Raw genomic sequence first — 26,578 nt, forward strand, 5'->3', positions numbered from 1 at the left:
ACATGATAATTTTTATCCTTTAGGCTGTGTTCACATCAGCGTTGCTTTCCGTTGAGGTGTTCCGTCGGAGCTTTCTGTCGGGGGACTGCGCTATTGATTACTTAAAAAAAACGGAACCCTTTCAGAACGGTGACAAACGAAAACCATTAGCAAAGTATCCCTTGCAAACGGAAGCTAATGTTTCCGTTTGCCTTTCCGTTGAGGGGTTCCCCCGACGGAAAGCTCCAATGGAACCCCTCTGCGGAAAGCAACGCTGATGTGAACAGGCCCTTAGATGTTAACAATGAATGTGATTGTTTCATACGACAACACCAGAGATAGAGAGCTGTGGTCACCTCTGGAACCAGCTGTGGACAACCTATTGGGCACAATCTATAGCCTGTATGGTGAATGGATACCTGAAAGCCCAGTAGGAGAATTTGATTTTTCATGGATTCCCTGTTCTGACTTCAAGTTCAGCAATAGAACTCATATTAGGGATTTGCAGATGATGACATATTCCCAGGCACCTCCAAACCAGCAGTATACTTTAATAAATAGGTGTTTGAACAAGCAGTAGAATTCCTTTGATCAAAATGTACAGTATATATAAAACATATATTTTCTCTTTATGTACCTGTCTACTACTGTTTTGGCAGCTTGCAGGAACCTTGCATGATCATTTTCTTTAAGGAGATGGTCAGCTTGGTTTATTAGCACTGTTGATCGTTCCAGCCTTTGTCGACAGTTGGCGATTTGCTGCGCAAGTTTCCTTAACTTCATTACCTAAAAGACATTTTGAATAGAGTAAACAAAACCCTTTTCTCGGTGTAAAATTTGCCATGTGATCACCCAGTAGACCCAGTCAACTCTGCAGTATCACGTTGCAATGTTTTCTTGACATAAAATAAATCGGTGTTTGTGATTATATCCATTGAAATAATATATATCATTTTCATAGTTCATGTTTGAAGAGTTTGCACGCGACCGTGTTATGGCTCTGTACAACCGCCAAGTTGTACAGAGCAGTAACATGGCACCAATAGAAATCTATGGAGGGCCCTACTTCTTTTCAGTATCTTTCTTATTTAATACAGAGATATATAGAGGATTTTTCTGTTGGCTTCTGTATAAATTTGACAGAAAGAATTTGCGGTATGCTCCATTAGACATTGTTACGCTTCTAGGGGAAAATACCTTTGCAATACAGTACTGTATAGCGGTATTATATGCTGGCACACGGAGTGAAACAGCTCTATAGTGCTGAGCTAAAGGAACTCTCTGTGTCTCTGTACAGCCTCTATGCCTACAGCTTTACCATATGCATGATGTAAGTTTGTGGGCTTTCTCAGAATTTGAGTTTTAATATTTATCATACATAGTTACAGTGTCATGTGTTGCTGACCGTTTCTGTCCATTACACAAAAAAACAGAATACCGGCTGCTGTAAATTGTGGCCTGTAATCTGCTGATAGACACATCAGGCATTGATTTAGTATTGGATTATGAGTTATTGATTATTTATTACAAATAATATATTTGCTGAATATGCAAACCCCTAACATAAAAGAGATTTACCTTTGGATAATATTCCTACACATCCTACATTCAGTCATGTAGAAACCTTTTCCTCTTGGCTAAAAGTAACTGCTGCAGTATGATGAAAAACTTCCACTTCTCCATTACTGTAATATACTTGGGAAAGTTAACAAAGGACAAATGATTGCTATTGCAGCTAGTCATTGATAATAATTACGGGGCCTCGCACCTTCTGAAAGAGCTGTGCACAGTGAAGGTGTAGTAATTAGGATCTATTGATTTATTGACTGGTGTGTGGGTTATGTTGCGGATAAGGAGAGCCCACTTCTTTCTCTCTTTCATTAATTGCTATCAAGATTGTCTGTAAGGTACTGAGAGACAAATATCATTTTAAATGACTGACCAAGAAAGCAAGAACAATATAACCAATGGATCTACATTCTATTAAAGAAGCTCTCCACGTTTTTCTCCTACCTGTTTGAAAAAATAATGTAGTGTAATGTAGACATGCGTATTGACTTACCTGGTGCTGTATTTCATGGGATGCAGCTCCGTTCCAGGCCACCGTTGGGTCACATGATCTTCAGTCAGACTGACCTCCGTTTTTTTTTTTTACAGTAGACGATGTAGGATTTGGGTTGTCAAAGTACAGCTCACGTGATCCCCATGGTGGCCCAGAGCGGAGCGGCATCCATGAGATAGAGCACCAGGTAAGTCAATACACGTTACTACATTACACTAGATTACATTTGAATACTGGGGGAGGTAGGAAGGCGGAAAAAAAACCCCTCTGGAGTGGTTCTTTAAAGGTCATGAATAAGCCGCATCACAAATTTACTTGTAAAATCTTATAACATGTCATATCATCTCAAGGGTGGGCTCGAACCCTATGTACTGCATAATAGAGAACCTAGTTTTTCAACACTAGACATGATATAATATGATTTACAATATTAAGTAATTATATTATGCATATGTTGTACTTTTGCATATAGAATTTCTTGATTTTGACATTTTTTCAGTTTTTTTTTTACAGTCGGAATCACAATCTGTACGTGAATAAAGATAATTTAAAAAATCATTGTCTTAGTTAACCACAATCTGTATCAAACTGCCAATGTCCCATTGTCCCATTCCAATTATTCCCCATTCGGGGGTGTTTTTATGTACACAAGTGTTGTAAATGTCAATACCAGTTTTTGAACCTGAAAATATATGATAAAGAATTCTTCTATTCCCCGAATCCGACACTGCACTTGAACTATAATACAATGGCCTGTGTATGAAACCTGTCTTAGTGGTTTTGCAGAACATAAGGCAATATAGCTAGATGAACAGGATAATACACAAAATAACCCTGTGAAGTCCATTGTGCAAATGCCAGGCACGACTCTGATGTACACCTCAATGATGGGATGTCTGTAATTGTTATAGGAACTTTATCAAATTCTATCGACTATGACTCCACCTCACACCAGATTTTGAGGACAGTCAATAGAAAAAGATGAGGTTCAATATGAGCTGCAAATTAATGAATTTTTTTGCAATGCGGTCCATTGTCGATGTCTATTGTCACTTCACATTGATTGGCAGCACCCATTGAAACGTAGATTTTTTTTACTTTCTTGGAAAATTATATAAACATACACATGCCGTACATTTGGTCCTGGGATTTAAACCCAATCCATTGTAAAAATACTGCATGGGCAGCCCCTGCAATGTAGCAGGAGCAAGTTGGGTGCCCGGCTGTCACATATAGCTGGGGACCCTGAGGAAAAGACAGAAACTTTTTTAATTGCTTCTTTCTTCTCCATTTAATATTACACTGTAGTAAATAGAGGCAGAATCAACGCAGCTCCCGCTATTGGACCTGGCGATAACGTGATTGCCAGGTGCCCCTTGACATGACAGCTGCTGGGTCAGGTAGGGAACTCATACTAATAGTATATTTTAGTGTAAATTTGAGAATTTTAAAAGAAAATATATATTTTTTTGGGTATAATCTACCCCTTCTAAAATTAGAACCGACAAAAAAAATACTTCTACTACTGCACTTCTTTTTACGTGGCGTCTTTTTACGCCCCGGTATTTGAATATGAGGCGTAAAAAAACGCCCCGTCGGAAACAGAACGCCGTATTTCCCATTGAAATCAATGGTCAGATGTTTGTAGGTGTTCTGCTTCCGATTTTTCAGCCGTTTTTCAGGCTGTTTACGGCCCAAAAAATGGCTGAAAATAGCCTGTGTCACCGTATTGGACAGAGAGAACATACTGCAGTATCCTAACATTTTCTGTGCGGGTGGCAGCACCGTCACTTGGGATCTAGAAACTACTGAATAGAGGGGACACAAACCTCTAGAACAAAATAAATTCTGCAGCCTTTGTTCTCCAATTTGTTTGGCTAGAGATCCTTTTTAATACAATTTAGTTTCTAGAATTAATCTCTTTACAGGCGTTAGCGATCTGATAATTCAAGATCTGGTAATGCTGGTAGTTCAAGGCTTCATAGCATCCTTTGTTAGTAGCAAATTGATAGAATACTGGCTGCCACAAACATTCCCTGTATTCTGCAGACTGCACCTACAAGAAATAGGTGGTGTTTTCACATTACAAATAATGTAATTAAAAGATCATGTCATGTAAAGATTCCTCTTTGCAGCACATGATTTTGTCAGAAAAAATGTCACCAAAAACGTCATACAAAAAAACACAACATACACTGACACATGCATTTTTTTAAATATTTTTTTTAAAAGAAACCTATGGAGGTCTATGGGATACAAATGCCACTAAATGGTGGAAAAACGCAGGAGACAGATTTGCAAAAAACTCCACTGAGCCCAAAAATGCAAGACAAAATAAGAAACACGCTGCAAAAAAAACTGCGTTTTATATTTCCTCATTAACTTCAAGCCAACATCTGGCAGCAGCATTGTTAGTTGCCTAAACGCCCGAAAAAGCGCCACATAAAACATGGTGTTTATCCCAAAACCGCTGCGTGCGAAGCAACTCTATTAGGGGAATTGATAGTTATGCAATCCTCTGCTATAGTCTTCACAATCACTCCACACAAAGTTACATGGAAATAAACCTTAATACCTTTATAATGAAAAGTAGATTAGAATGTTCTATAATTCCATTACACAGTAAAGTATTAAGCTTTATTTCTATACAACTAAAAAACATTTAAAGCAGCCCGACAGATGCTGTGATACAACAGTATACCTCCGATACACTCATGTGAACAGGCTCTTACTTTTGTCTCTTTGATCTTCACTGCGATCATTTGCTTCCTTCTCTGTATAATGTCCATGAGTTCATCACATTCCTCGTTGAGTTTCGCCTCATGCATGTTGGTATTAACCTGTAGAAAGACATGAAATACTACGTTTTAGCCCGAGCACATTCTGCTTATTACAAATGTGGAACCAATTTAGCAGAATAATAACGACATGTTTAATAGGTTAAGTGGGTTAAGGGGAAAGTACCATGAAGTGACATGTTTAATTCCCCATTAGTAGTGTGCCGTGTGCCGCAGCCTTTCTGTATAATCTGTATTCTTTTTCACTACACTGCCTGCTTAATGGCATAACTCTAATAGACATAATGCGAGTACAATGAGTCACATCAAACTAGTATGGAAGGAAGGTGCTGTCTGAATGTGAGGAATGGCGGCTGCAGACTTGTTATAAAACGCACTGCTTTTCAGGTTCCGAGGTGCCGCATACAGTACACCGTTTGCCCCAGTCATGATTTAGAGGCACATTCAATTTAAAATAGCCTAACCTCGACTCCAGAGCCACACAGCAAGATACCTTGTTGCTGGGAATACATTTAATGTAGGCCTGTCACGGTGGATTAACATTTTCTAATTGCGCACTACATCAAAAAGTACGTAAAGGTCATGCTGAACATTTGTTTCAGAAGAGCTCACTTTTTTAATTGTCTCCTTTATTTAGCTGTCTGGTTTTCTTCTGTTATATCGAAAGTGCTCTTCAAAAGCCAGTGTTTGTTTAGGCAACGTTAAATTAAATTAAAAAAAACAAAAAACTGAAGAAACATTTGGCAATTTTTCGAGAGGTATTGAAAATGACATTGGACCTTATCATTATAGCTTGGAGAAAAAGGATATGCTAACTGAAAGAACACAAACGTATAATAGCTATAAATCTCATTTCTGCGATCTTAAAGCCATTATTTATAGTTCATGGCGCGGTGACAGTTTGACTTTTATCAGAAATCTTGAAGAATACTTCTCATTTGAAGATATTTTGCATATAGTATTCAGGGATCTGCATACACAGCTATAAACTGACATTTAGGCTAGGTTCATACTTGTGTCAAAGGCTCCGCTCAGCAATGTTATCAGCACGGCAGGCAGCACTATATTTACCGTCAAAATGAAGCACACCATGACGGAACCCTGACGGACCTCATTGTTAGTTGATGGGATCCGTTGGGCGTATCTGGTAGAGCATCTCAGCATATAAAGAAAAGCCACAATGAAGATGTGAACATAGCCTTAGAGTCACTTTGGGTGGCAACAAGGACACAATCTGAAATAGAGTAGGACAGCTGGATACATTTCGGATTCCCTATAGTTTTCCCAAATTCTATCCCGCAAGCAATAATCTAAGTCTAAAACAGGCTACCGCATTGCTCACCAAAGGGTGGAAAGAGAATTTGCTCTATAATAAATCATGGAATTTCTATTTATACAATAAGCAAATACTAAAAAATATATAAAAAAAAAATGGAAAAAAAGCTAGTTCATAAGATTAAATCTAGTGAGTTTGTTTAACAAGCTTACAGGAAATGTAAGGATGAGAATTGTAAGAAGAAAAACAACAGCTAAACCTTTAAATTATATGAGAATACAAAGACATTTGTATCATTGCTGCATTCATATGCTTAAACAGGCAAAAACAAACAAAAAAAAAGAATTCACGTACAAATTACTGGAAGCACCAGAGCAGAGGTAACATAAGCTGGTGACTGATTTTCTCTCCATTTACCTCTCTCCAGAAGACCATTTCAAAAACCATAGGATGGTAACAGAGAGCAATCCATGATGACATTACTACGCAGTATTCAGCGCTTATAGTGGGCTGCTTGAAAACACAAGGCCGAGTTCTTGAATAGTCACAAAGATCCTGGTCTACAGATTCGGAAGTTCAGGCTCTTCCTATACAGGGGTGAATAAACCATATGTGAAACTTGTGGCTATTAGGTAAGGGGGCCCACTTTCACCTCAAGGATGTATTTACGAATCGGCAATACTATGACAGTTTTTACAAAAATGTGCAGTTTTGCCGTGTTTCTGAAAATCGGGACAGAAATCGACACAAATAATGTCTCATGAACAGCGGTCATTTTTTCATGTTTTTTTTTTTTTTTTTTTAAACGCTGCAGCCAGATATTAGCTATAAGTCAATAGGCAAATATGAAACGCACTAGAAAACATTTTTTCCTCCCTTTTGGAACGTTTTGAGGGTCCATGACATTTTTTTCAACCCAGCATGCTTTGGGTGAGGCGTTTTTTGTATGTGTTTTTCCATAGGCTTCTCTATAGTAAATAAACAATGCATGAAAAAACATATAAAAATTTGTGATTTTAATAAAAAGCCACCCAATAAATGCTTGTAAAAATGCATGCAATTCATGGCGTTCTTTAAAAGCCAACAAAAAAATGCGACAGAAAAAATGTGAGAAGGAAGTCTAGTGTGATAATTCCAATTTCTGTTACTACCTTGCACCAATCAGATTTTTTCTTTTCTTAATTTTATCGTAGGTATGCTGCATTAACAATATACAGGGTGGGCCATTTATATGGATAAACCTACATAAAATGGGAATGGTTGGTGATATTAACTTCCTGTTTGTGGCACATTAGTATATGGGAGGGGGGAAACTTTTCAAGCTGGGTGTTGACCATGGCGGCCATTTTGAAGTCGGACATTTTGTATCCAACTTTAGTTTTTTTAATGGGAAGAGGGTCATGTGACACATCAAATTTATCGAGAATGTCACAAGAAAAACAATGGTGTGCTTGGTTTTAATGTTACTTTATTCTTTCATGAGTTATTTACAAGTTTCTGACCACTTATAAAATGTGTTCAAAGTGCTGCCCATTGTGTTGGATTGTCAATGCAACCCTCTTCTCCCACTCTTCACACACTGATAGCAACACCGCAGAAGAAATGCCTCCCGATCTGACCCCCTTAGACTTTTATCTTTGGGGTCATCTGAAGGCAATTGTCTATGCTGTGAAGATACGAGATGTGCAGCAACTGAAACTACGGATACTGGAAGCCTGTGCTAGCATTTCTTCTGCGGTGTTGCTATCAGTGTGTGAAGAGTGGGAGAAGAGGGTTGCATTGACAATCCAACACAATGGGCAGCACTTTGAACATATTTTATAAGTGGTCAGAAACTTGTAAATAATTCATGAAAGAATAAATTAACGTTAAAACCAAGCACACCATTGTTTTTCTTGTGAAATTCTCGATAAGTTTGATGTGTCACATGACCCTCTTCCCATTGAAAAAACTAAAGTTGGATACAAAATGGCCGACTTCAAAATGGCCGCCATGGCCAACACCCAGCTTGAAAAGTTTCCCCCCTCCCATATATATTAATGTGCCACAAACAGGAAGTTAATATCACCAACCATTCCCATTTTATTTAGTTGTATCCATATAAATGGCCCACCCTGTACATCACCACCACCCTGTATGTCTGTTTAAGGCTGGGTTCACACGACCTATTTTCAGGCGTAAACGAGGCATTTTACGCCTCAAATTACGCCTAAAAACACGGCTCAAATACGTCGGCAAACATCTGCCTATTCATTTCAATGGGTTTGCAGACGTACTGTGCCGACGACCTGTAATTTTACGCGTCGCTGTCATAAGACGGCGCGTAAAATAACAGCGTCGTCAAAGAAGTGCAGGACACTTCTTGGGACGTAATTTGAGCCGTTTTTCATTGACTTCAATGAAGAACAGCTCCAAATTACGGCCGTAATTGACGCCTCGCAAAACGCGAGTACGAGCAATTACGTCTGAAATTCAGGAGCTGTTTTCTCCTAAAAACAGCTCCGTAAGTTCAGCCGTAATTGTCGATATCGTGTGCACATGCCCTTACTGTTTGCTTGATGTCTGTTAGTTCGTTAACGTCCAAAACAAGTATCATGATATCTGACTATGCAAGATGTCTTTATATACTGTGATATATATTTTGTACAACTCAGGCTTCATTCACATCTGCGTTGGGGTCCCGCTCTTTCTATACAGGGGTGAATAAACCATATGTGAAACTTGTGCATAGTAGGTAAGGGGGCTGGCCCACTGTCACCTCAAGGATTTATTTACGAATCGGCAATACTACGGCAGTCAACTACGCTATTGCTTCTGGCAAAACAACGGGTCCGGTGCACAACAGAGACAAACGGAAACCATGGGCACCGGATCCGTCACCATTGAGATCAATGGGGATGGAAACAGAAACCTCTGGTTTCCGTTTGTGTCTGTTCAGGGTCCCGTTCTGACGGAAAGCTCAGACGGAACGTCAGAACAGGACTCCAACGCAGATGTGAACAAAGCCTCATTTGGATGTTATGTTACTTTCTACTGTATTTTTGAATCCCATAAAAACCAATTAAATTTCAAATTAACCCCTTCCCACCGCAGCCATTTTTCAGATTTTCATTTTTTCTTCCCCACCTTCCAAAAGCCATAACATTTTTATTTTTCCGTCGATATAGTCCTATGAGGGCTTGATTTTTGCAGAAGTTGTAGTTTTTCATGGCACCATTTACTAGGAAAGAGAAAAAATTATTGGTACGGTAAAAAACAAACAAAAAAACAGTGATTCCTCCATTGTTTTTTGCGCTTCGTTTTTACGGCATTTACCTTGCAATTAAAACGGATAAATACAATTACGGCGATACCAAATTTATATTGTTTTTTATATTTTACTACTTTTACAAGGAAAAAATTAACTGTAAAAAATAACATTTATATTGTGTCGAAAATTCTAAGTGCCAGAACTTTTTTATTTTTCCGTCGATTGAGCGGTATGAGGGCATATTTTTTGCGAGACAAGCTGTTGTTTTTATTGGTACCATTTTCAGGTACATGCAAGGTTTTGATCACTTTTTATTCCTTTTTTTATGAGCGATAAGGTGACCAAAAAACAGCGATTCTGGCGGTTTACTTTTTTTTTCTTCAGACTTTTACGGACGCGGCGATACCAATTATATTTATTTATTTATTTTTTTTACAATGCTTTAGGGGGAAAATGGGAAAAGGTTTTTATTTTACTTTTAATATTTATTTTTTTGTACATAAAAATCTTTATTTAACTGATTTTAACCTTTTTATTATATCGTCTTTCTAACAGGCTTCTATTAAGCCTTGCTAGGGGCAGAGGAGGAGCACAAAAATGGCAGACCTGGGGGCCTTCATTAGGGCTCCAGGCTGCCATAACAGCCATTGGCACTTAGCAATCACATGGCAGGGGGTTGATGGACTGTTAGAGGGGGTCGCCTCTCTCTTTCTAATTATTTAAATTCCATGGTCGCTATTGACCGTAGCATTTAACCCCTTTCCCCTGCTTGCATTCTGGGCCCTAATGACCAAGCCATTTTTTACGTTTTCCATCGTCACATTCGAAGAGCTATAATTTTTCATTTTTGCGTCGACATAGCTGTATAAGGGCTTGTTTTTTGTGGGGCGACTTGTAGTTTTTATTGGTATCATTTTGGAGTGATTTTGATCACTTTTTTTTAAAGTCAGGATTCACAGAAAACAGCAATTTTTCAATTGGTTTTTATTTTATTTTTTACGGCGTTCACCGTGTGGGTTAAATAATGTAATAGCTTTATAGTCGGGGTCGTTACGGACGCGGCGATACTAAATATGTGTAACTGTTTCCCTTTATTTAGTTTTTTCTAATAGTAAAGCATTTTGTAAGCGGAAAAAGTTGATTTTTAATTTTTTTTTCCACATTTTTTTAAAATTATCTTTATTCAACTTTTTTTTTACTTGTCCTACTAGGGGACTTTAATATGCGATCATCCGATCGCTTTTATAATACACTGCAATATTTTTGTCTTGCAGTGTATTACTGCCTGTCCGTTTAAAACGGACAGGCAACTGCTAGGTCATGCCTCTGGCAGCTGAGAGCAGGGAGATTTAACGGCTCCCTGCTCTGTTTATTTATCCTGATGCAGCGCCGTGAAACGGCTATTGCATCAGAATAAAGTCCACTAATGACCGCCGTGAAAAGGCTAATCGGCGGTCATTAACGGGTTAATGGGTTAAAAGGAAAAAAACAAACATTAAACTCCCATAAAAAAACGTGTGTGCAAAGTTTGTTGCAGGAGTATGGCGCAAATTAATTTTACCCATCTTTTTTTTTGTGTTTTTGAGCACTTCTCCCACTCTGCCTGATATAATTCCCTGGCCACCTCCTGCCAGGCAATGTCTTTAAAATTCCGGTCAGCATATTCCTCCTGTCACTTGTCCCAAAGACATGGGCTGTGCTGGACCAGTGTAATCAGCTTCTCAACCAGGGGCGTTGCTAGGGTCTTAAAAGATCAGGGGCACAAGCCGAGAGACATATATTTACCCCCCTCCCCCGGAAAAATAAATACACTTTACATACATATGGAAAATAGCATATCTATATCTATACCGCTGGACAGAATTGGATTAATTGTCTCAGCAGATAGTATCATACATGATAGGCTTAGATACATGGTCCCAGCAGACAGTATCACACATGATAGGCTTAGGGCTCATTAAGACAAGCGTGATTCTCGTCCGTGTTGTGCGTTGAAACAACGCACAGCACACGGACCCATCAATTTAAATGCACGAGTTTTCACACAGCGAGTTTCTGTTGCGTGAAACTCACTGCATGTCCTATATTGGTGTATTTCACTCACCTAGCCGCCCATTGAAGTCAATGGGGGTGTGAAAACCACGGAATAGCACACGGACTACATTCGTATGCTGCCCGTGTTTAACACATCAATTACACTGTAAAAAAAGTGCTTGCCCGTGCGGTAAAAACACATGCCACACGCAAAGCACACTGATGCAAAAACGCAGCGCACACGTAAAGATTTACGCTCGTTTTTTACGCATGGAAATCTGTCACGCTCGTGTGAATGTAGCCTTAGATACAGGGCCCCAGCAGTAAGTATCCTTGTACTAAACCTCAGAGGCAAATTTGGCATTTTTGGGGCCCCAAGCAAAGTTACACTACCGTTCAAAAGTTTAGGGTCACTTAGAAATTTCCTTATTTTTGCAAGAAAAGCACAGTTTTTTTCAATGAGCATAACATTAAATTAATCAGAAATACACTCTATACATTGTTAATGTGCTAAATGACTATTCTAGCTGCAAATGTCTGTTTTTTAATGCAATATCTACATAGGTGTATAGAGGCCCATTTCCAGCAACCATCTCTCCAGTGTTCTAATGGTACATTGTGTGTAATGACGGGGTAGGGAGACAGACAGGTGAGCCCTAATCTACCTGCCACTCAGTCCCTGCCTATTTGCAACGGCCCGTCCTAGGCGACGGCGTACAACTGGGCGACGGTCCCTACTCTCACTATGTGCACGACAGACAGATAGACAAGGGTACAAAGAAGCTAAGGGAAAAGGGGCCGATGCCCACGGCAATACCGTGAGCAACAAGAGTAGTGAACAAGCCGAGTCAAACCAGGAGTGTACGAGGTACCAAACGCAGAGCAAGAGAGTAGTCAGTAAAGCCAGGGTCAATATGAAGCAGAGGACAAATAGTACAAGTAGCAGCAGCAGAGCCAGGAAACCAGCAGAATCACAGGCAAAGGAGAAGCAGGAAATGAAGGTATAAATAGACAGAGGGCGGGAGCTAGCTCCGTCTGGCCAGGCTGTGATAGGCTCTCCCACTCCTCAGCCTCCCAGCCTGAGTGGTGGACGAAGGAGTCACTCTATCAGACTTAGGAGCAGGTGCAGACTGACTAACCACGGGCATCGACACAGAAGCTGTGTCTGGCAGATCCTTTACAGTACCCCCCCTTTTATGAGGGGCCACTGGACCCTTTCTAGGTGGACCTGGCTTATAGGGGAACCGAAGATGGAACCTCTTGAGCAATACCCCAGCGTGAACATCCCGGGCGGGTACCCAAGTCCTCTCCTCAGGCCCGTATCCTCTCCAATGGACCAGGTACTGGAGGGAGCCTTGGACCATCCTGCTGTCCACAATCTTGGCCACCTCGAATTCTACCCCTTCAGGGGTGAGAACAGGGACCGGAGGTTTCCTCGAGGGAGCCAAGGACGGGGAGCAGCGTTTCAGGAGGGAGGCATGAAACACGTCGTGTATTTGAAAAAACGGGGGTAACTCCAGTCAGAAGGAGACAGGGTTAAGGACTTCAATGACCTTGTACAGCCCTATATACCGGGGAGCAAATTTTTTGGACGGGACTTTAAGGTGCAAATTTTTAGAAGACAGCCACACCAGATCCCCGACCACAAACAAGGGGTTAGCAGAACGTCTACTATCTGCCTGAGTCTTTTTTATGCTCTGGGACGCCTCTAGGTTCTTCTGAACCTGGGCCCAGACTGTGCACAGTTCCCGATGAACGACATCTACGTCGGGATTGTTGGAACCACCAGGTGAAACGGAGGAGAACCGTGGATTAAACCCAAAATTACAGAAAAAGGGGAGACCCCTGATGAGTTACTGACCCGGTTATTAAGGGAAAATTCAGCGAGGGAAATGAAGGAGACCCAATCATATTGACAGTCAGAGATAAAACACCTTAAATATTGTTCTAGAGACTGATTAGTCCTCTCAGTTTGGCCATTAGTTTCAGGATGGAAGGCCGAGGAGAAGGACAGATCAATCTCCAACTTCTTACAGAAGGCTCTCCAAAACAATGAAACAAATTGTACCCCTCTGTCAGAAACAATATTGACAGGAACCCCATGGAGACGCAGGATGTGTTTGACAAACAAGGTAGCTAACGTCTTAGCATTGGGTAGTTTCTTGAGGGGCACAAGTGGCACATCTTACTGAAGCGGTCTACTACAACCCACACCACCGACTTGCCTTGAGATGGAGGCAGATCAGTGATAAAATCCATGGAGATATGGGTCCAAGGTCTCTGGGGAATGGGCAAAGAACATAGTAATCCCACTGGTCGGGACCTGGGAGTCTTGGACCTAGCACAAATTTCACAAGCGGCGACGTAGGCCTTAATGTCTTTACGCAACCCAGGCCACCAATAGTTTCTGGCAATGAGGTGCTTGGTACCCAGGATGCCTTGATGGCCAGATAGTGCAGAGTCATGATTTTCCCTGAGTACCGTTAGCCGGAATTGCAGGGGAACAAACAGCTTGTTTTCAGGAAGGTTCCCGGGAGCTGAACCTTGATCAGCCGCAATTTCGAAGACTAAGTCAGAATTAACAGAGGAAATGATTATACCTGGGGGCAAAATACAAGCAGGATCTCCCTCCGAAGGAGGGCTGGCCATGAAGCTACGCGACAGTGCATCAGCCTTAATATTTTTAGACCCAGCCCTATAGGTGACCAAAAAGTTGAATCTAGTAAAAAATAACGCCCATCGAGCTTGTCTCGGGTTTAGCCTCCGGGCAGATTATAGGAAAACCAGATTCTTGTGGTCAGTAAGGACTGTTACCTGGTGCCTAGCTCCCTCCAGGAAGTGGCGCCACTCTTCAAATGCCCATTTAATGGCTAAGAGTTCGCGGTTGCCAATGTCATAGTTACTCTCAGTGGGTGAGAACTTCTTGGAGAAGTAGGCACAGGGACGGAGATGTGTGAGGGACCTGGTACCCTGGGACAAGACAGCACCCACTCCCACCTCGGAGGCGTCAACCTCCACGATGAACAGCTCCATTTGGTTAGGCTGAATCAGCACTGGGGCCAAGATAAAGCACTTCTTAAGGATCTCAAAAGCCTGGCCCGCCTCAGGAGGCCAGTGGAGGAGATCAGCAGCTTTGCGAGTGAGATCCGTAAGAGGCTTAGCGATGACCGAGAAGTTAGCAATAAATCTCCTGTAATAATTAGCAAACCCCAGGAAGCACTGTAATGCCTTCAGGGAGGCAGGTTGGACCCATTCAGCCACAGCCTGAACCTTGGCAGGGTTCATGCGGAATTCATGAGGAGTGAGGATTTGACCCAAAAATGGTATCTCTTGTACCCCAAACACACGTTTTTCGGATTTAGCAAACAGTTTGTTTTCCCGAAGGACCTGGAGCACCTTCCTGACATGCTCAATGTGGGAGGACCAGTCCTTGGAAAACACCAGTATGTCATCAAGGTACACTACAAGAAATACCCCCAGGTAGTCTCTTAAAATCTCATTTATGAAATTCTGGAAGACCGCGGGAGCATTACACAGCCCAAAGGGCATGACGAGGTATTCGAAATGACCTTCGGGCGTGTTAAACCCAGTCTTCCACTCATCCCCCTCTTTGATGCGGATAAGGTTATAAGCCCCCCGTAGATCAAACTTAGAGAACCATTGGGCCCCCTGAACCTGATTGAAGAGATCAGGAATCAAAGGAAGGGGATACTGGTTCCTTACAGTGACCTTATTCAAGTTTCGGTAATCGATGCACGGCCTAAGACCACCATCCTTCTTCCCTACGAAGAAGAAGCCAGCACCTACCGGAGAAGTAGAGGGGCGAATGTAACCCTTGGCCAGGCATTCCTGGATATACTCTCTCATGGCTTCACGTTCGGGACAAGAGAGATTAAATATCCTACCCTTAGGGAGCTTAGCTCCTGGTACCAAATCGATTGCACAATCGTACTCTCTATGAGGAGGTAACACTTCGGAGGCCTTTTTAGAAAAAACATCAGCGAAGTCCTGAATAAACTCAGGTAGAGTGTTCACCTCCTCAGGGAGAGAAATAAAAATAACAGAAAAACATGACGTCATGCATTCATTACCCCATTTGGTAAGATCCCCAGTATTCCAGTTAAACGTGGGATTATGCAAATGCATGGAGCCAACAAGGAGTTCAAAAACAGGGGTATGCTGCGTGAAATAACCATTAGCAAGAGGAGTGGAGTCGATACCCACTACCGGGACAGGTTTAGGCAATTCAATCAATGGCATAGCTAGAGACATAGCAAATTCCACAGACATAATATTAGCAAAAGACCCTGAATCCACGAAGGCATTGCCGGTAGCAGACCTACCACCAAAAGACACCTGAAAGGGAAGCAAGATCTTATTAGGTTTCATATTCACGGGAAATACCTGTGCGCCCAAGCGACCTCCCTGATGGTCACTTAGGCGCGGAAGTTTTCCGGCTGCTTATTCTTACGCCTAGGACAGTTGTTCACTTGATGCTTGTCATCCCCACAGTAGAAGCACAGACCATTCTTCCTGCGGAACTCTCTACGTTGTTTGGGAGACACGGAGGCCCCGAGTTGCATAGGTTCATCCGAGCCTTCCGTGGAAGAATGAAGCAACGGCACCTCGGGAGCCATCATGGGGGAGCCAGAGGAGAAGGCACAAAAACGTTCAAGTCGTCGTTCCCTGAGACGTCGGTCAAGACGTAGCGCTAAAGCCATTACCTGATCTAGAGAGTCAGAAGAGGGATAGCTAACTAACAGGTCCTTCAGGGCGTTCGACAGAGCCAATCTAAACTGGCACCTCAAGGCAGGGTCATTCCACCGAGAAGCTACACACCACTTCCTAAAGTCCGAACAGTACTCCTCAACGGGTCTCTTACCCTGACGTAAGGTCACCAGCTGACTCTCGGCAAAGGCAGTCTTGTCAGTCTCGTCATATATGAGCCCGAGAGCAGAAAAAAAAAGGTCAACAGAGGAAAGCTCAGGGGCGTCGGGAGCCAAGGAGAAGGCCCATTCTTGGGGCCCGTCCTGGAGCCAGGACATAATTATACCCACTCGCTGGCTCTCAGAACCTGAGGAGTGGGGCTTTAGACGGAAATAGAGCCTACAACTCTCCTGAAAGGAGAAAAAAGTCTTCCGATCCCCTGAGAACCGGTCAGGCAACTTGAGGTGGGGTTCAAGAGGTGAGGTGGGGGGCACTACCAGGGTAGCATCATGCAGGTTGCCCCTCTGAGTCAGGGCTTGGACCTGTAGGGAGAGGCCCTGCATTTGCTGAGCCAGGGTCTCAAGGGGGTCCATAGTTGTGTCAGTGACCAGGGTAGAAAAGGTATATGGGCCTGTGATTATGTAATGACGGGGTAGGGAGACAGACAGGTGAGCCCTAATCTACCCGCCACTCAGTCCCTGCCTACTTGCAACGGCCCGTCCTAGGCGACGGCGTACAACTGGGCGACGGTCCCTACTCTCACTATCTGCACGACAGACAGACAGACAAGGGTACAAAGAATCTAAGGGAAAAGGGGCCAATGCCCACGGCAACACCGTGAGCAACAAGAGTAGTAAACGAGCCGAGTCAAACCAGGAGTGTACGAGGTACCAAACGCAGAGCAAGAGAGTAGTCAGTAAAGCCAGGGTCAATATGAAGCAGAGGACAAATAGTAAAAACAGCAGCAGCAGAGTCAGGAAACAAGCAGAATCACAGGCAAAGGAGAAGCAGGAAATGAAGGTATAAATAGACGGAGGGCAGGAGCTAGCTCCGTCTGGCCAGGCTGTGATAGGCTCTCCCACTCCTCAGCCTCCCAGCCTGAGTGGTGGACGAAGGAGTCACTCTATCAGACTTAGGAGCAGGTGCAGACTGACTAACCACGGGCGTCGACACAGAAGCTGTGTCTGGCAGATCCTTTACATTGTGTTTGCTAACTGTGTTAGAAGGCTAATGGATGATTAGAAAACACTTGAAAACCCTTGTACAATTATGTTAGCACCGCTGTAAACAGTTTTGCTGTTTAGAGGAGCTATAAAACTGACCTTCCTTTGAGCTAGTTGAGAATCTGGAGCATTATATTTGTGGGTTCGATTAAACTCTTAAAATGGTTAGAAAAAGAGAGCTTTCATGTGAAACTCGACAGTCTATTCTGGTTCTTAGAAATGAAGGCTATTCCATGCGAGAAATTGCCAAGAAACTGAAGATTTCCTACAACGGTGTGTACTACTCCCTTCAGAGGACAGCACACACAGGCTCTAACCAGAGTAGAAAGAGAAGTGGGAGGCCCCGCTGCACAACTCAGCAACAAGAGGAGTACATTAGAGTCTCTAGTTTGAGAAATAGACGCCTCACAGGTCCTCAATTGGCAGCTTCATTAAATAGTACCCGCAAAACGCCAGTGTCAACGTCTACAGTGAAGAGGCGACTCTGGGATGCTGGCCTTCAGGGTAGAGTGGCAAAGAAAAAGCCATATCTGAGACTGGCTAATAAAAGGAAAAGATTAATATGGGCAAAAGCACACCGACATTGGACAGAGGAAGATTGGAAAAAAGTGTTATGGACAGACGAATCGAAGTTTGAGGTGTTTGGATCACACAGAAGAACATTTGTGAGACGCAGAACAACTGAAAAGATGCTGGAAGTGTGCCTGACGCTATCTGTCAAGCATGGTGGAGGTAATGTGATGGTCTGGGGTTGCTTTGGTGCTGGTAAAGTGGGAGATTTGTACAAGGTAAAAGGGATTTTGAATAAGGAAGGCTATCACTCCATTTTGCAACGCCATGCCATACCCTGTGGACAGCGCTTGATTGGAGCCAATTTCATCCTACAACAGGACAATGACCCAAAGCACACCTCCAAATTATGCAAGAACTATTTAGGGAAGAAGCAGGCAGCTGGTATTCTATCTGTAATGGAGTGGCCAGCGCAGTCACCAGATCTCAACCCCATAGAGCTGTTGTGGGAGCAACTTGACCGTATGGTACGCAAGAAGTGCCCATCAAGCCAATCCAACTTGTGGGAGGGGCTTCTGGAAGCATGGGGTGAAATTTCTCCCGATTACCTCAGCAAATTAACAGCTAGAATGCCAAAGGTCTGCAATGCTGTAATTGCTGCAAATGGAGCATTCTTTGACGAAAGCAAAGTTTGAAGGAGAAAATTATTATTTCAAATAAAAATCATTATTTCTAACCTTGTCAATGTCTTGACTATATTTTCTAGTCATTTTGCAACTCATTTGATAAATATAAGTGTGAGTTTTCATGGAAAACACAAAATTGTCTGGGTGACCCCAAACTTTTGAACGGTAGTGTATGTCTTGGGCCTCTAATCAAAAACACCTGTAGAGAGTTCACCACACAATGTCCTATGTATATAGTGTCATAACCCCCCTGTATGGTTCCACACACAGTCCCCCTGCCATACATCCCCCTTGTAGACAGTGCCATGCAGTCCCCTGTAGGGAGTCCCACATACCCACCTTGTCTCAGAAGACAGTATCATGCATGATAGGCTTAGATGCATGGCACAGCAGACAGTATCACACATGATAGACTTAGATACAGGGCCCCAGCAGTTAGTATCCTTGTACTAAAATATGTTCACCCCCCAAACAAAATGTGTGTGTGTGTGTGTGTGTATACAGGGCCACCATCAGGAATTTATGGGCCCCATAGAGCCAAGATGTCTGGGCCCCCCTCCATTACCAGGGGTGGGCAACGGAAAGTGTGGCACTCACGTTTGTACGTTATACGCATCAACTGATTTTGGTGCTGATGTCAATTACAGTGAATGAAACCATAGAGCAGACAGTGACCGGTTAATGCTCTGGATTTTGATCTATTTAGCCCAATTGTATGCCACTGTATGGCATATAGGGGAATAACCACACAATGTCCTATGTATATAGTGTCATAACCCCCCTGTATGGTTCCACACACAGTCCCCCTGCCATACATCCCCCTTGTAGACAGTGCCATGCAGTCCCCTGTAGGGAGTCCCACATACCCACCTTGTCTCAGAAGACAGTATCATGCATGATAGGCTTAGATGCATGGCACAGCAGACAGTATCACACATGATAGACTTAGATACAGGGCCCCAGCAGTTAGTATCCTTGTACTAACATATGTTCACCCCCCAAACAAAATGTGTGTGTGTGTGTGTATACAGGGCCACCATCAGGAATTTATGGGCCCCATAGAGCCAAGATGTCTGGGCCCCCCTCCATTACCAGGGGTGGGCAACGGAAAGTGTGGCACTCACGTTTGTACGTTATACGCATCAACTGATTTTGGTGCTGATGTCAATTACAGTGAATGAAACCATAGAGCAGACAGTGACCGGTTAATGCTCTGGATTTTGATCTATTTAGCCAAATTGTATGCCACTGTATGGCATATAGTGGGATACGTCACCCAGGGGACGGCCTAGGTGAAACTCCTGAAGTCACTGTCCATAAGTGGCAGTGATGTCTGTAGCTTTCCCAGGGCTGGAGACTTCTACTAGCGCTCTGCCCAGGGACTATGGTGCTGTTCCTGATGTCCATATACGTAAAGTGATGTCAGAAGCTTTGCAAAGCCTGAGTACATGGCCGGAGCGTTGGCAATGCTCTGGCCAGGGATTCCGGTCCTGGGGAATCCCCTGACGTCACTTTACATATATGGACAGTGATGTCAGGAGCTTTACCAGGGACAAAGTCCACGGGTAGCGCACATGTGATGCTCTGCCTGGGGACTCCGGCATTGGGAAGCTTGTGACATCACTGTCCACATACTAATGTCAGGAGCAGTATAAGTTTTTTTGTGGAATCTCTCAGGATGGAATAACAAAGTCTACTACGTTATTCCATCCTTCAAATACGTCTACCAGCGCGACGTCTACCAGTCCGACGGAGGCTAAAAGGACATAATGGAGCCCTGTGAATTATCGCCTACGCTGTTTATAGTGTACATTAGGAGGATTCTGACTACACGATAAACTTAGGGCAACAACACGATGTGACTGGGGTCTTAAGGGAGGGGGAAGCGCTTGTGAGGATGTAGGGAGAACTAATGCTCCGTTCTTATGTTGCCATTTAAGTTCAATGTGTTTTTCAACATCAAGAATCTGAGGCTTACCCTTTTATTTCTGACGCAGATCTGCCGCAAGTGTGTAGCAGATCCACACGAGAATAAGGCCCTGTTCACACAGTTTTTTGACGCATTTTCTGCCGCGGAAACCACGTTGGAAACTGCGGCAAAAAACTGCCGAAATTGAATCCTATTGATTTCAACGGGAGGCAAATGCGTTTTTTTCCCGCGAGCGGACAAAACGCCCGCGGGAAAAATAAGTGACATGCCCTTTCTTTGGGCATTTCCGTCTCTGACCTCCCATTGACATCAATGGGAGGCAGAGAAAGCCTGGAGGAATTTCGAGGCAGATTTTTCTGCCTGCAAAAAACTGTGTGAACAAGGCCTAAGTCCCATTGTGATTGAAAGTTGCTTATCCTCGGCTTTTCCATGAAATATAAGTAGCATGCTACTTATTGCTGTGGTGGATTTATTTTCATGGTACGGACAAAAATACACGTGGAAAATTTTTCGGAACTGGGTTGCGGAAACCTCATATGCATGGGATGCAGAATCATCGGCATGTCATTGGAATCCGTATCAAATCCAACATGTATGAGGGTGAGTTAAAAAAAACCTCTGTTAGGCAAAATGCACTCGATACTTATTACATGCAAATTTATCGTAGGTATTTTCGTGCGGCAAATCCGCAGTGTAATACAGTACCAGCAAAGTAAATGAGATCAAGAAATCTCACCTACATGTCGTAGATTTTTTCTGCACAAAAATCGGCCTGCGGTGCATAAAACCTGCATCTATTTCCGCATCAAAATGTAAATACTGCACCTGAAAACGTATCAAAAAACTTCCTATTAGGTGCAGATTTTACCTGCAGTATTACCTGTGGTTTTGATGCGGATTTTGTGCACTAAATTCCTCAATGTGTGCGTGTAGCCTTACAGAATTTTCTAGGGATTTACAGCAAATTAACCCTTTACATTGTAAAGGATGAAATACGTTACAATTCTGCAACATAATAGGCATGCAGCTGATTTAAAAATTCCTAAATCCCATGAAATTTTTTTTTCTGCTGCATGTGCATGGGGTTTTGAAAACCCCATTCACATGAAGTAGGGCTTATTCAGACTAACGTGTTAATCGTCCATGTGAAGGACGTTTTTTTAATGGCCGTCACACAGTTGCATGTATTTCTATGGGGCTATTCACATGCTCGTTGCTTTAACGGACCGTGTGAAGGGCCTGTAAAAAAAATAGGACATGTCCTATTTTTGTCCATTTTCACGGATCCCTCAATAGACTCAAGTCTATGTGGGATCTGTGAAAACGGGTCCCGCATGGGTGCAAATCGGCCGTGAAAAACGTCCGTTATTCGCGGCTGATTTCACACACGCTGGTTTGAATAAGCCTTATATTTTAATTTGTAGTGAATTTTCAGTGCGCAATCTGCACCAAAAATAGGTGACAAGTAAGTGGCCTTATTCAGACGTCCATGTTCGGTCTGTGATATACGGATCGTGTATCGGCCATATTTCCCGGACCGACCCCAGTTCAGAGAGCTGGGTTTTCTAGCATCACAGTTATCTATAATCATAGGAGTCCCTCCCTTCCCGTGGGAATACTGTTTGCGGTCCCGTACTGAAAACATGATTACAGTATGGGGCAGTATTCCCGCGGAGATGCAGGGACTCCCAGCAGCATTGATAACTTTGATGCCAGGAGTCCAGCTCCCTGAATTGTGTTCGGCCTGGGAAATACAGCTGATACACGCTCCGTATATCATGGACCAAACATGGCCGTCTGAATAAGGCCTTAGTCTAGTTACACAGTGCAGTCAAATCCCATTTTTTTCCCACAATATTTGCAATATCGCAGAAAAAACGTGATTTGACCACACTGTGAGAATAAAGCCTAACAGCACTATTTTTTCATGTTTCGTATCCTCTTTTTATGCAATTTTCGTAAACGCGGCACAAATCACGTAGTTTTGCTGCAATTTTTATATAATCACGGCAAAGCTGTGCCATTTTTGCCGCGATTGCGAAAATCGCGACAAAAAAGCTAAATATTTTAACATACTTTATATATTTTACAAGTGGGTTCAGGAGGAATGGGAAGCAGGATGGAGAAGGGGGGACACTCACCAGCCTGTAGGTCCAGTCGGCTGTGTAGAGAAGGACGTGTCTGGTGGGCGGGATCTCCACACGGAGCTTCTGCGTCTCATGCTGCATCTTCCCCTTCTGTAAGTCCTCTCAGGGCCCCAGCGTTAGTTACTTCAGAGTAAGGAACGGGCCCAATTACATTACATTACTGTACATTGCAGGGTCCGGTCCTTTTTCCAAGTGACTAACGCTGGGGCCCCCATTCAAATGTTTAGAACAGCTGAGAAGCGGACGGGCCCCTATTTTTCATCATTGTGGCCGGGCCCCTGACGGCAGTACCACTAGTACTGCCCTGATGGCGGCCCTGTGTACATATACAGTGAAGGAAATAAGTATTTGATCCCTTGCTGATTTTGTAAGTTTTCCCACTGTCAAAGTCATGAACAGTCTAGAATTTTTAGGCTAGGTTAATTTTACCAGTGAGAGATAGATTATATTTAAAAAAAAACAACAGAAAATCACATAGTCAAAATTATATATATTTATTTGCATTGTGCACAGAGAAATAAGTATTTGATCCCTTTGGCAAACAAGACTTAATACTTGGTGGCAAAACCCTTGTTGGCAAGCACAGCAGTCAGACGTTTTTTGTAGTTGATGATGAGGTTTGCACACATGTTAGATTAAATTTTGGCCCACTCCTCTTTGCAGATCATCTGTAAATCATTAAGATTTTGAGGCTGTCGCTTGGCAACTCGGATCTTCAGCTCCCTCCATAAGCTTTCGATGGGATTAAGGTCTGGAGACTGGCTAGGCCACTCCATGACCTTAATGTGCTTCTTTTTGAGCCACTCCTTTGTTGCCTTGGCTGTATGTTTCGGGTCATTGTCGTGCTGGAAGACCCAGCCACGAGCCATTTTTAATGTCCTGGTGGAGGGAAGAGGAGGTTGTCACTCAGGATTTGACGGTACATGGCTCCATCCATTCTCCCATTGATGCGGTGAAGTAGTCCTGTGCCCTTAGCAGAGAAACACCCTCAAAACATAATGTTTCCACCTCCATGATTGACAGTGGGGACGGTGTTCTTTGGGTCATAGGCAGCATTTCTCTTCCTCCAAACACGGCGAGTTGAGTTAATGCCAAAGAGCTCAATTTTAGTCTCATCTGACCACAGCACCTTCTCCCAATCACTCTCAGAATCATCCAGATGTTCATTTGCAAACTTCAGACGGGCCTGTACATGTGCCTTCTTGAGCAGGGGGACCTTGCGGGCACTGCAGGATTTGAATCCATTACGGCGTAATGTGTTACCAATGGTTTTCTTGGTGACTGTGGTCCCAGCTGCCTTGAGATCATTAACAAGTTCCCCCCGTGTAGTTTTCAGCTGAGCTCTCACCTTCCTCAGGATCAAGGATACCCCACGAGGTGAGATTTTGCATGGAGCCCCAGATCGATGTCGATTGACAGTCATTTTGTATGTCTTCCATTTTCTTACTATTGCACCAACAGTTGTCTCCTTCTCACCCAGCGTCTTACTTATGGTTTTGTAGCCCATTCCAGCCTTGTGCAGGTCTATGATCTTGTCCCAGACATCCTTAGAAAGCTCTTTGGTCTTGCCCATGTTGTAGAGGTTAGAGTCAGACTGATTCATTGAGTATGTGACAGGAGTCTTTTATACAGGTGACCATGTAAGAGCTGTCTATAATGCAGGCACCAAGTTGATTTGGAGCGTGTAACTGGTCTGGAGGAGGCTGAACTCTTAATGGTTGGTAGGGGATGAAATACTTATTTCTCTTTGCACAATGCAAATAAATATATATCATTTTGACTATTTGATTTTCTTTTTTTTTTTTTTTTTTATATAATCTATCTCTCACTGGTAAAATTAACCTAGCCTAAAAATTCTAGACTGTCCATGTCTTTGACAGTGGGCAAACTTACAAAATCAGCAAGGGATCAAATACTTATTTCCTTCACTGTATATGAGACAGCATATCTGTAGCACTATGACCCTATAGCTATGGTTAGGATTAGATACAGAGGCTCAGCAGACAGTATCACATATGATAGGCTTAGGGTATGTTTACACGCATCAAATTATGCCTGAAAAAACGCCCCTAATACGCCAACAAACATCTGCCCATTGCTTTCAATGGTTATTACGGTGTTCTGTTCCCACGAGCCTTAATTTTACGTGTTGCTGTCAAAATACGGCGCGTAAAAGGACGGCTCATCAAAAGAAGTGCAGGACACTTCTTGGGACGTTTTTGGAGACATTTTTCATAGACTCTCTTGAAAACAGCTCCAAAAACGGCCGTAGAAAACGCAGCAAAAAAAATGCATACAGGACTCCAGCAGGCAATAATGATGTCATACTTACCCAGCTCTTCGGTGCAGCGGATGTCCCGACACCATTCAGCATCGTGACGTCATGCGCGGCGCACAGCGTCGTGACGTCATAACGCGAGAAGACGTCAGGACTTCCGCTGCGTTCAGGAAGAGAGTAAATATAGTGGTATTACTATAGTAACAGGGGCCCGAGTATTTTATGACATAGGCTCCAGTTACCATAGTAAATTTCTGCGGGGGCCGCGGCCCAGTCGCAGTCGCAAAAAACTGTCACATACCAACTAAATTCAAATGTTCTGTATCCACCTCAGTATGTACTATGCACACAATAAATTATCTTTTTTGTGTAAGACACTCTATACTTTCTGACATATAAGAATGGAAAGTCTATCAAGTAAAGCCAATGATAGTGACATATAATTGTTGATTTATGGCGGTGTTGCAAAAGTGATCATTGAAGCTATTGAGACCACTCACTTTCCTGATGACATAGATTCGACAAACCATTGCTAACAGCTACTTATGTTACTGTTACCTTCAGAAGCAAGCCTGCTACAGAAAAAAGGGGCGATCTGAATCCTGTATCTTCCAAATGCAGCCTGCTGCAGGGAGTCACCCTAGAAGAATCTGAAATTCCATCATTTGCTCATTTAACAATGTCTCCCTGATGATATAACTGGAGTGATAAATGCTTGCAACATGGCATATTCCACAACATATGTCTAATTAGAATAGCTCTCATGTTGTATATTTAGTTTAACACAAGTATTAACTGATTATACACATAAAAGCTTCTACAATCATCAAATATCACTTCTTTTATTTTATGACTACTTTGTAGGGCTTCTCTATATCTTTCCAATGCATTACTATTGCATCACGGCTGTATGACACAATTGTAGCTGACATCATATCTTTACAGAGATTACACTACAGATCTGCACACCGCAGACACTTCTATTATTCATTATTTCGGGCTGTGTAATATTTATCCGGAGAGAGAATACACAAGATGAAATGAGTTTCACATGTCACGTATGAGGTTGAACTAATGACATCTACATCTGTTTTTGTTCAGGACAACATCCATGCGTGGAAAGGTCGCTGTCCAGTGCTGAATTATCCGACACATGCTGCATAATAAGATCTTCTAATTGTTCTCTAATCAATTCTGCTTTACAAGTCAGATAAATTGTCAATGAAAGGCCACCTTGTTATTTAATATCTCTCCAGGAATCTAGACCGTGTGAAGTATTGTCAGAAAAATCCTGAGCCAGAGGGCAAAATCAATGGCAACGCTTATCTTAATATCTTTGTTATTGATGCAATTAAACATTTTAGAAGTAGGTAATTGATACAACCAATTACAATACTGAGACACAACGTTTGGTAACTCTTTCATGTAAGAACTATAAAGGCCCTATTACACGGGCCAATGTTTGGGCAAACCAACGTTCATATGAACACTCGTTCCCGATAATAGCCCCGTGTAAACAAGGCAACGATCAGCCGATGAACAAGCAAATGCTCGTTCATCGGCTGGACGTATAGTTTATGCAGAATTAAAAATCATAATTGTTCGCAACACATCTCCCTGTTTACACAGGGAAATGTGCTGCCGACAGGATGAAAATGTATAGGGACGAGCGATCTAAGTAATGATCGCTCATCCCCA

General features: G+C 42.7%; 1 protein-coding gene across 1 annotated transcript in view; it reads right to left on the bottom strand.

Annotated features, from left to right (window-relative positions):
* Positions 1-26,578, bottom strand: part of MID2 (midline 2) — a 393,352-nt gene that overhangs the window by 211,825 nt on the left and 154,949 nt on the right. Inside the window, exons 4-5 of the mRNA XM_075835586.1 lie at positions 4,774-4,881; positions 617-765 (exon numbers count right to left, since the gene is read on the bottom strand). Coding sequence (XP_075691701.1) covers positions 617-765; positions 4,774-4,881 — 257 coding nt within the window. The remainder of the gene's footprint in view (positions 1-616; positions 766-4,773; positions 4,882-26,578) is intronic.

Source organism: Rhinoderma darwinii, chromosome 8, assembly GCF_050947455.1.
Source record: "Rhinoderma darwinii isolate aRhiDar2 chromosome 8, aRhiDar2.hap1, whole genome shotgun sequence".
In the NCBI taxonomy this organism is placed as follows: Eukaryota; Metazoa; Chordata; class Amphibia; order Anura; family Rhinodermatidae; genus Rhinoderma; species Rhinoderma darwinii.